This window comes from Eimeria mitis, genomic scaffold (genome assembly GCF_000499745.2).
Source record: "Eimeria mitis Houghton genomic scaffold, Emh_scaff164, whole genome shotgun sequence".
Taxonomy (NCBI): Eukaryota; Apicomplexa; class Conoidasida; order Eucoccidiorida; family Eimeriidae; genus Eimeria; species Eimeria mitis.
Genome location: NW_013569955.1, coordinates 1 through 11,341, shown reverse-complemented (window position 1 = coordinate 11,341; position 11,341 = coordinate 1). Strand labels below are relative to the sequence as shown.

Below are 11,341 nucleotides of genomic sequence, written 5' to 3'. Positions count from 1 at the left end.
CAGCCCCGGCTCCATTACGGAAAGGCAGCTTGGACGAGCGCTTGCAGACCCAACGACGTGGCCGGATGAAGGCGCTAGAATTTTCGTGGTTTTTGCATCTGTTACAATAAATGTTTACGAATCTGTGTTAAACAAGGGGAAAATTGTCTAAGTTACACTTTTGGAGGCGAAATTATTGAAGCCGGCGCAGATTCGCTCAAGGCTGGAAAGGAAGAGGAAAGCGGCCGGTTCGGTTCAAACACACTAGGTTTACGAGGTTGCACTCGGCAAATCCACAGTTCCTACTCTGCTTACTCATTCACCGCTTTCAGCAATGGCGGCTGGTTTAGCACTTAGAGACTACCTCTGGTCCCTCGGTCTAGGGTTTCTCTCATTTGCGGCCGGGTCTTTGGTTATGCACAAAGTGCTGTCGCCAGATCTGTCTGAACCCGACCTAAATGGCCGGTTGACAGCTCAGCGTGACGCTATTAAGGAGGTTGAACAATTTTCACGCGGAACAGATTAAGAGCGAGCCGGTTCTCTCAAAAAATCGATCTTTCAAAAGCAATTGCGATTTGTTTTATGCGATTGGATTGAGACCATTTTGAGACACACGATGGCCGCATCGGAAAGTCTAACTCTATCCGCAGGTGGGCGGTACGATGACCTCTTGGACGCATCTATCCCCTCGAAGCATACCCTGGAACGGCGTTTGTTTGGAAAGATTAACAGCACATAAAATGCGTAGAAACTTACTTCGTAGCATCCGAGAGAAGGTTTCGATACGTAAGCGCACTGCCCTTGAATGCTCACTGCACCATCTTCACACTTGACCTGTCTTACGGCCAAGTGTGTCCTCGTGCAGGTGCACTGATTGTCACAGCAACTTTCGGTGAATCCGGGTGGGCAGTCCAAGATCTTTTCTTCTCTGATGACCTCAATGCATCTGGTGTCGTGGGGCTCTCCTACGAGACATCTGGGGATGGGATCCGCGACTATGACCCGTGTACAGCGGCAGTGGCCCTTTTTGTCCACGACGTCGCACGTGAAGCCTTCTGGGCAAGTATACAAAAGGCGCGTTTTGGCTGGGGTTAGGCAGTTCCCGGCTGGGTCGATCTCTCCTCTGCATACGGGCATCGTTGGAAGAACTAGCCGGTGGAGGCATCTGCACACATCTCCGGCACATTCGAGCGAGAATGGAGGTTGACATTCGCACGCGACTGCGCTGATCGGCTTGCAGTCGATCACTGGCTCTGGAGCTTCTTTTGATGGGTATGCCGCCTGTTTCTTGGACGGTGCTTGCTTTCGTGGGGCTGCCACTCGAGTTTGACAGAGAGCATAAATCGCTGGATCATAGCAGGAGCCGTTAACCTCCTGCAGGCCTTCAGGGCATCCGCAGAGTGGCGGTGCCTCCGTTGTCTTGGCGCATGCGGAACACAGCGGGCTGTATTTCTTCGCCTTCTTGATGGTGTGGGAAATGCACTGATAATCGTCCGGACAGACGTATTCAAACCCTTGCTCGGTCACGGTTATGCAGGAATCTCCTTCCGGTGACATAACGTCCGGAGGAACGCAAAGAGGAGCAGGCATTCCAAGTTCTTCTTTGATGCACTGAGTTCCGTGCTCAGAAAGGCCAAAACCAAGTGGACATTCGGAGACGGGTTTGTGGGTAATAACCCTTATGCAGTGGCCATCCTTGAACTCAGTCTCGTCTGGACAGCGAGCAATCTTCTCTGCCATCTCTGCTTTGGCGCAGCAAGGTGATTCTACTCTGTCTTTCTTCTTGCAAACCGTGGTGTAGTGGTCAGGGCACTGCAGCACAGCTTGTGCTGGCAGCATACAGAGACCGTCTACCACGTTTCCGACTGGGCATATTTCCTGAAATGGAACCGCATTACGAACGTACACAGCTTGACATAGTCAACTTTTATTTACCTGAGGTTCACTTTCCATTGTCCGGATGCACGTTCCGTCAGTGAGAGTGTATCCATCTTTGCAGATGCACTTTGCTGGTGGCATCGCTTTGAGTTGTCGCGTCACCGACTCTGCAAGGCCATCTGCGTTAGCATCGCCGTCTGCAGCTGTTAGGGAGCGAGACCCCGTGGCCGAACAAAACAGTGTGACAGCAATAATATAAGGCCTCATTTTTTAAAAAAAAATGGATTGCGCGATAGAAAAAAGGCTAAGCGATAACTGATTGACAAAAGCAAGAACTGAACAAGGCGCTGTTCGGCGCTGTTCAAGACACTGTATGTTAAAAATTCCTGGCAGCTGTACAGACACCCCAGCTTTTTTGCCTTCAAATGCTATCACTTTCGAGAGAAACTGTTTTTCTTGGCCGGTCGATAGGGGCTTTCTATTCACGCAAATCAGTTGCATTGAATCTGATACCTAAGTCCTGCAATATGGCGGCTTTGTGCCCGCCGCAGACTAATACAGAATTTATTGTTTCGTGTTTACGGGTGGCTCTACTCCAGTCGTATAACGGCAGAGTTATAGTCAGTAGGCTGACGCTGGCTTCATAACTGACAATTTTCTTGATGGAACACAATAATCAATCTAGGCATAGGCACACATGCACTCTGGTTTTTGAAGAATGAGATGCTAGCGTGAAACCTACTGCACGGAAGCTTCCCAGACATGGGTTGATGAAATTCTAGGTTTCCCTTTGAATGTTCAGAAAGATACGGTGGCATTACCTTCAAGGGCGAGGCACTGTCCTCTCCAGGAAATTTTGCATTGCCCACTGTTGCCGGCAAACCCTATGCAACGGGGTAGGATCTGCTAGTGTGCAGCGAAAACATCCCTATGTTTTCCGTAGTATAATCTCCAGGAAGCCAATTCGATGGGACTTGTGAACAGTATCGTTGTACATGTCATGGCCGCAGTTGTGGAGGCTGCGCGCTGTCGAGCAAAAGCTGTGCGTGTCTACACGGCCCGTTCATTCGCAGCGGAAGTATCCCTGTTCGTCCGATTGAGCGACGTGGCAGCGTCAGTTCACAAAGTGCTAGGAAGACTACGCATCCACGGGTTGAACGTTTACTATGATATTTGCCGCGTTGAAGATCCTTCTATTTGGCTTAGCAGTTGCTTTGCAATGGTGTGGACCGTCTGCCCACAACCCTAAAGCGGCTCTTTCATCTGGCTCGTAACACCGGTTTTTGTCTCAGATATGCGTTGTAGGGAAATGGATATGTCGAATGATGTTCGAGGGAAACCGTCACGTATTCCCACGCACCGCATTTGAGTCACGGACAGCAGATGCACTGTTGACGGGTGGCATAGGCCCGTGTACTTAGCTGGAGTTCCCCATTCTGCAGGTGAATTCGGACAGCGTTGATATCACTTCGTATATAACGTTTCGGGTGGAGCATAACCACGGACAGCATATCTAGGTAACCACAGCGGCAGACAGAGGTGACCCTTCAAACAATGCGGAAGGTTACATGGTGGGTCGCTATGTTGCAGATGCCTCCTTGTTGCACTATTTCTTCAGTATATTTTGGTTCCGCTTCAGTGACTGCACTGGAATGGAGTGAAACATGTGTTGGCCAGCGAACGGCAGTTGGTTCTGGCCCATAGACAGGCGGAACCGAAGGCCCTTACGCAGTGCGGAACATGTACGGCGATCAACTCCGAGCAAAGGAGCACTACGAGGAGCTTTATGGATGGAACGCAAATTCCAGAAACTAAATTGAGCAGTTCCGTCTTGCAGTCGCCGTCGGCGAATGATGCGTGTCGCCCTGTGTCGATAGTGCACTGGACCCGAGCCTTGTTCCGGGCTATAATGCAATTACTGGCTCCGCCACGGCGCTCCCCACCTAATGAACAATGGTTTAAGCTCCCGTATAGTGGAACTCCCTGATTTTCCACTCATTAGATTGGCCATTAAGCAAATGTGAGGGGGGCGTCTGCTGGACGCCCTCCAACGAGCACTACAAGGGATGAAGCCTCTGCCCCTTTCCGCTCTTTTGTTCCTCTGCCTGTTTTACGCAAGTGGTAATCCCTTAAGAACCCAGACTTTGCCAGAGACAGAGTTTACACGCCCTTATGAAGCGCGTAGCCAGCCCCTTAAGAACACAGTTCTAGCTAGGGCGATAGTTTACTAGTGGTCATCGACCCCTTAGACTGTCCCATCCACGCGAGACTTGCAGGCCACACATAGGTTGCAGAAGTGAGCCAGATGGTGGACACCGTCTGGCGTGGTGTCTGAGAAGGCAGTATTAAAAGCCGCAGCCAGCATGTGTGAAGTGGTAGGCCCAGCAATTGCACAAGGAGTAACTACGAACTTTCCCCATGTTCATCTTGGTGACCTGAGGGAAGCCCGCCGTCTGATGCTGGAGGACATACTGACGGTTCAGGAATCGGGTACTGACTGACATGGTTACTTGCAACCACAGCTGTAGCTCTCTACATGCATCCTCACGTGCAGCTAGCAAGTTAGCTAGCGGTAGTGTCAGCCAGATGAGAGCCTATTTATCCTCTAAGAACGGGTGGTTTGCAACAGTAAATTTCACTTCTGCTTTCACTGCGCCTCCAGATGTTTTTAACGAGCTTCTCTGGGCCTGCGACGGGACAGCCTGGGACACCGTTGGCTGCTTGGCTCTGCGCGACGCCGTCTTCTGCCTCTCCAATTACTACACTATTGATCGTCTCAACTTCCTACGCGGCTTCTCGAAGAGCACTTGGATTGAAAGAGATGAGGGGGAGCTCGGCATTTCGGTACCAACATTAGTTATTCTGCATTTCATGTTCAGAGTCGATGCACTCCCCTTAAAACGCAGTAACACCCATCCAATTGCAGTCAACAGAACAAGCCACCGCACAATAAATGTGAATATGTGAAGGGAAAGCAAAAAGGAAATACAAGCAAACAGCGGGCCGTACAACGAAACTTAGCTTGAGGATTCAACACTAGAGCAACACATGCTGACCTCGCATTGCTGGAATCCTTCTGACCCTAAACAGCAGATAGACAACACCTGCAGCCTCTCTAGAATAGCGCACGGAGAACTTAACGCCTGCAAACCTTCTAGACCCACACGCCATGCGCCTTTGGCAGGACGTTGCCTCTTGGTGTCTACCTGAAGTTGTAGTGGGGCCGTCGCAGGCCACAGCCAACTGCAAGGCTGCCATGCCAAATCTGAGTCTGCCGTTCCCTTCGGCTCAGTGCAGGTAAGTAGGCGCTGTTTTCCTTTCTTCTTGAACACTGGCAATCCCTCAGGCTGCTGTTTAATCTGTGGTATGCTGTAGCTGCCTATTTCCGCAGCAAGCAGAAAAAGTAAGTGCTCATACACGTGCGTCAAACGTGAAACCGTTCCAAAACGACAGTGCCGGGCAGAACTACCTCTTCTGATGCTCTAAGGAGCCCTCTGTCATGCAGCGGCAGCAGATTCTTGTGAGAATACGCAGGCGGTTAGCTCGCGTGATGAATCGCTCACTTCAGGACAACCCCGTATCGGCGCTGCTTACTGCGGCCTTTGCGGCGATTGCTGCACTGCTATTCTGCCAATAGGCGTCCTTGTAGGCGCAGCTGCAACCGCAGCTGCAGAAGTGAAATGCAGCAGATACAGCGCTGTGAAAGACTATCGAATTTGTCTTTTATCGCGAACTCTTTGCTCAGACCAGCACAGGGAAATAACTCAACCCCACTTTCCCGAAGCTGCTCTGTTGCCTTAGCTAAATTAATCTCTTTTTAGATATCCTAGTTGAGATACGAATGCTGTACTCCAAGCTAGTCGTTGGTTTCTCAGCATAAAGAGTGATTATATGTGCCCAAGGTGCCGCGGCATGACTGCTGCTACAGCTGCCGATGCTGCTGCGGCTGCTGCAGCTGCAGGTGGCTAGGCCTCGAAGTAACGGCAGTATAGGTTGCGGGCATTTTGCATGAAGAGAAAAGTCATAAAAAGAGAAGCCGAGTGAAACATCGTCCGCGCTCCAACACCTGCGAAACACCCGGCCACTCCTTCAGTCTTGCAGAGAGAAATTAGACCCTGAAACGAACAAACAACGCAGCAACAGTTCCTGCACCCCAACTGGTACTTGTGTGCATACACCCCAGCTAATGAGCCAAGAACAGGATATCCAGCATCGCCTCACATGAAAAAAGTGTTTGTAGTAAAACGGAGGCCGACGACCTGCAGAGGCCTCCACTTGCACTTGCAGCCTGCAGAGTGTCGCAAGTCAGCAGAGCAGGCGAACCAAAACCCATCAGCTCTCGCAAAGACTCAGAGAGACAGAGACGAACAAACAAGCAGAGAGACAGAGAGGGAGAGATAGAGAAAATGGTAGAGACAAACAATCGAATAAAGCGGCAACTCAATGCCTATTCTTCTCTACTGATTTGAACCAGCATCGCCTTCCACCTGTTCCGAGCTCAACATAGGACAATATATGTGCAAGTATATACATACATACATATATATATATATATATATATATATATATATATATATTTGCTTTATACGTCAATATTTGTTAGGGTGTGGGACTACTGAACAACTACGTTATGCGTGCAGTGAGTCACTGCCTGTTTCGTAATTCTTGATTATCTCTGTTTCGCTGTTGTTTGTTTGTTTCTATTGACGGCGGACCTGAGCTTCACTTTGTCCAGAGGGGCCGTCAGAAAGGCCGCACAGCCCCCAGCAGCCCCGGCTACAGACGCCGCGAGGAGAGGACTGCTGGGAGCAGCAGCAGAAGACGACGACGGCCGACCCGAAGACCCCTCAGCCTCCGCCGGCTGCAGCAGGCGGCTCGTTGCCTTGCCAAATTGCTGCAACAGAGCAGCGCAGCAGCAAACATAAACGCAGCAGCAAATGTCGACGCAGCAGCAGACTCACTAAGCAGAAATAAAGCCTCGTCAGTGCGGATAGAAGAGCGGGTAAAAAACAAAGTGCGGAGGGACAGTCAATAGGTGGACAAACAGACATGCAAATGCCACAGGAAACAATAAAGTGATGCTAAAGAAGTAATGAAACTCTTCTGCTACCCCTACGTGGTTGAGGGTAAAGAAGAGGGCGCTGAAGGGGCCGAAAGAAAGAAGGGTGGCGCCGTAGCCGCTGTAAAGGCCGCGGAGGCCCCCCATCCGCGCGACATCGGCAAGCGTTGGTTTTCTCTTCTGAACGGCATCGGGCTGCATTGATGTGTAAACCTGCAGCAGCAGCAACCACACTGCTTCACAGCAGCAGCTCAACCGCTAGCAAGCTGCACACCCCCGCGCGGGAGGAGGCAGAGGTAGATTCACCGCCTCCCGCAGCACCGTAAACTGTTGCAACGCACACAGCTGATGCAGCTGCGGCTGGAGCTACAGCTGCATCTGCAGAAACAGCTGGAGCTGCGGCTGCAGCGCCGGGGCGGGGTTCACCGGTTTCACCTGTAGGCGTTCCTTGCATACGTCCATGGGGAGGTAGAGGAGACAGGCGATGGCCTCTGCAGTAAATCCGCAAACAGAATCTAGCAGCAGCGCCCTTGTGAAGCTGATGTCTGCTGCTGCTGCTTCCGGTTGTTGCTGCTGCTCCTCGTGGCTACGGGAGAGCCACAGCAGCCGCGCCTTGAGGACTTCGTATGCGCTAAAATACAGACAAGTCGCTGGCACTGCCAGTCCAGCCGTGATGCTGCACACACAGCCTCAGCAGATCGAAACGCCCCGCCATCGGCCGCTATTCTTGCTGTAGCTGCGATATGAGAAGCAGACAAAGAGAGCACACAGACGGCTGCCTGCAGCAGCTTACCCGAAACCCCTGTAGAGGCCCACGAGGCCCTCCTTGCGCCAGAGAGAGGTCAACGTCTGCAGCGTCCGCGAGCTGCCTAGCAGCGTCTGTACACCGTGTCGCGGCGCCGCCTTCACCTGCACCTGAATCACTGCCTTGGCGGTGTCTAGTGGATGTATCAACGCACGAGACAACAAACCAGCAACAGATGCAGATGCCATCGTCGCCGGAAGCCCTTGCAAATCAGCAGGCAGCCGCGGGTAACGCGGAGCCTCCTCCGTGACTGCGGTTGTCATCATTCAAAGACTGTTGCACATGTGGTGAGATATGAGGTTGCAGTGTGGTGGAGTGGAGGGAAGGGGGAGCGGGGTTGCGATGGGGTCGCTGTGAATACACACGGAGAAAGAAGAGAGCTTAGAGGCCGTTCTGGCGGTGGGACGAAGCCCTTCTACATATAGATATACATATGCATATATTTATATACTACAGCTAAGCGGCGGAAGAAGAGCGAATGAGACCGGATGGTCTCGCTGGCAGTTCACATTCTCCACTCTATACGTTCATCAGTTCTTCTTGGCTTTCAAGGAAACCCTCAATTCAACTTTGCAGCTTCGCCTCTGCGCCGGGAGTCTGTCGATTCGGTCTTGGGGCCCTCAACTGAAGCTGTACCTTGGCGGCCGCCACCTCTCTAGGAGCTTGTCTCCAGAATAAAGAAGGAAATAAGTGAATGAAGAGATGCTTTATGTAGAAATCAATTCCTCTTGTTGAACCTTCTCGAAGAATACAAACAAGAAGAGGATACACACGGCACACGCGTTGCTGCCGAATCGGCGGTGCGCTCCGCTCGGGTTCAGGACCCGACGTATTTCATCTCTCACGAAAAGTTTTGACGAACTCATATAAATTGAAGTTGTATATGTTTTGTGTTTGATTTTTTCTGAGGAGCTAAGGTTTGTGAACTGGACACCGTATTGCGCTTGGCCGGTTGACTGCAGGCAAGGCAGCACAAGCGTCGGCAGCGGAACAACTGTGGGGCTTCGTTCGCCTTAGCCGTTGGCTTCTCATCTAGTTGAATTTGTTGCTGAAGTGCATGCACTCCAGATTCAGCTGAGCAAAAACTGCACACAGGTTAATAGCAGTACAACGCCGTCTCCCGTTGTTCGCTGGAGATGTATAGGCCGTGTCAATAGGTGTTGCAGTAGAAACAGTGAATAAGAGATTTCGCTTAGACTGCGTTTCTTCTCTGAGAGTTAGAAGACATGCAGAAAGGTGGATCGTCCGGAATCCAATGGACAACTTGGGCCCAGGGAACCACTGGAAAAAGGCTGCACGGTCATATGGTGCTGCCGAGTTCGTTGTAGAGATGATCTGCATCTGCTTTTTATTTCTCAGCCTTCACGTATCTCAGCCTTTCTGCATGCATGCTAAACAAACCGTAGGCTTAGACAAGGGCTTCCCGAAGGATGGGACTCACTAACGTTGTATATACACTGAGCACACAGCGGCTGCACGTCTCATCACCAGAAACCACCAACAACGTCATAGGGCGAAGGTGGGGGACTGTGCAATTTGATTTACAATTTGATTCCCTTCCAAAAAAGAAGTCTATTGCATGCGGCTTGATGGGGCGCTCTTGAGGTTTCAACTGGCACCAGCGGGCATGGAGAGGATCCGCCTGTTTTCACAGCTGTTGCTTGCGGGTATCCTCTTTAGTCCATTAGGAGGAATCGGGAGGCTCTCGCGACGCCACCACCCGAATATTTCGAGTGAGCTGAAGCTGAATCGCCCCTATTCCATCTGAAGCGAACACTCTCTTGTGAAGCCCTCGACAGCTCAGGCCCCCGTCTGGGACGTCCGCCTGGCTCTCAAGTGCTGACGTTGCCCCTTTGGACGGACGGAAGCCCCCAGTTAGTTTGTAGCTTAGCTCGAAATCGAGAACAAGACGGCATGATTCACGCCTCAGGTTCTACGGTAGCATTGGAATAGGAACTCCCCCTCAACAATTCAGAGTTCTCTTTGACACAGGTGCGCGCAGCTCTGACCGCCGTGTCTGCATAACAGGCTGAGCACAATCACTATATCATTGCAGGAAGCTCGCACACTTGGGTGCCTTCCATCAGCTGCTTCGTGGGTTCTTGTCTGCAACACAGGCGGTTCAACCCCGAACTGTCGGCGACGTTCGACCGAGCTGTCACCGCAGCAGCAGCAGCACCTCAGAAGCAAACACGCGTGACATACGCCTCAGGTTACATCGATTCAGTGGAAGGCAGAGACTCTCTCCACCTGCAAAATGCTACGTGAGCAGTTTCCCCTCTCGCCCTCAATCTGGGATCCACTTGCAGCACAATTCATTGCCTTTAGACTCCCCAACTATGCTCTTGGATTTGTAGTCCGACAGCCGGATCACCCCTTCTCTGAACTTCGTGAGAAGAAAGCTCAATAACACAAAAACAATATATACATAAATGCATATGCTGCAGCTTTCGACGGCATCGCCGGCCTCGGTGCATTCCAACGTTTCCCTCTCTCTTGTGCTGCTTTTTTAATCCAAGAGAAAACCATTTCAGGGTACCCACAAAACGAAGAAGAGTCGGACCCTCTAGTGAGAGAGTTGGTGGAGGCGGGAGCGATTGGGCGTGCGATGTTCGCAATAGCTCTTCCTCTGAGTGTGTCCTCACCAGGCGAAGTTACTTTTGGTGGTTTTAACCCCAAGTAAGCAACAAGTACTGAAATTCATTTGCAAATTGAGGCCGTACAACATCTCTGCAGCTACGTACAGAAGGGCGCTGCAGTCGCGTGGTTTCCCCTGATACAGAGGCAGCAAAAGAAATGGGAAGTGCGGCTGTGGGATGTGCTGGTGGACGAGGCGACTGTTGGTCTCTGTACACCCCAGCTGCCTTGCACCGCGGTGATCGACACGGGCACTTCTGGTATAGGCGGTTCTCCCGCCTTCATCGAACAACTCCTTGACAAGACCGGAGCAATTTCTCTGTGCGGAGAAGCAGACAGAAAAGCAAACATGAAACGCCTCTCTTTTGTTCTTGAGCCCTCTCCAGGAGAGGACCCGCAAGAGTTNACAGAAAAGCAAACATGAAACGCCTCTCTTTTGTTCTTGAGCCCTCTCCAGGAGAGGACCCGCAAGAGTTCTCCGTCGACCCCGAAGACTATACAGAAGGCGATGCAGCCTCAGCTTCCTCCTCTCCCCTCGACTGCCCGTCAGCCTTCATGGCCCTCCCTTTACCTCCAGGACAAAGCCGGACTGTTGTGAGCCATCTATGAGGCGACCTGTTGTATAGTATAAATAAATATATGTAATACAATTATGTACATATATTATGTATGTACGTGGTGCGGGTTGACGGCAAGCTACTAAGACAGCTATCAGGTGTTGGGGAACGTGTTCCTGAAGAGATACTACCCCATATTTGATTACGACAACAGCCGAATTGGTGAGTTGTTTTGCCCCGAGTTCTGGTCAGTCGCCGCACACAATGATTGGTTGCCTCAGGCTTCGCAGAACGCAGCAGCCAGCAGCAATCCACTGACCCCTTCAGGTTGTTACAGCGCCAATACATCCGAGGCAGCAACTCAGATGAAATGAAATTTGCTGCCTCGAGAAGATAAGTTATGCCAGGCAGAACGAGTGCACACTC

General features: G+C 51.3%; 3 protein-coding genes across 3 annotated transcripts; 1 reads left to right on the top strand and 2 right to left on the bottom strand.

Annotated features, from left to right (window-relative positions):
• Window positions 1–537: 537 nt before the first annotated feature.
• On the bottom strand, window positions 538–1,719 carry EMH_0001380 (oocyst wall protein COWP, putative; the record flags this gene model as incomplete). The annotated part of the gene is made up of 1 exon (XM_013495565.1): window positions 538–1,719. The coding sequence occupies one exon, from the start codon at window positions 1,717–1,719 to the stop codon at window positions 538–540; it is 1,182 nt and encodes a 393-aa protein (XP_013351019.1).
• Window positions 1,720–5,822: 4,103 nt separating this feature from the next.
• Window positions 5,823–7,984, bottom strand: EMH_0001370 (mitochondrial carrier domain-containing protein, putative; the record flags this gene model as incomplete). Its single annotated transcript, XM_013495564.1, has 6 exons — window positions 5,823–5,972; window positions 6,079–6,145; window positions 6,573–6,751; window positions 6,974–7,129; window positions 7,352–7,592; window positions 7,710–7,984. 6 exons carry the CDS (start codon window positions 7,982–7,984, stop codon window positions 5,823–5,825), a joined length of 1,068 nt encoding a protein of 355 aa, XP_013351018.1.
• A 963-nt stretch (window positions 7,985–8,947) lies between these two features.
• Window positions 8,948–10,782, top strand: EMH_0001350 (eukaryotic aspartyl protease, putative; the record flags this gene model as incomplete). The annotated part of the gene is given in 6 exon segments (XM_013495563.1): window positions 8,948–9,028; window positions 9,402–9,454; window positions 9,652–9,713; window positions 9,778–9,985; window positions 10,458–10,763; window positions 10,767–10,782. Coding segments are annotated over 6 exon segments (726 nt in total).
• Between the last annotated feature and the right edge of the window lie 559 nt (window positions 10,783–11,341).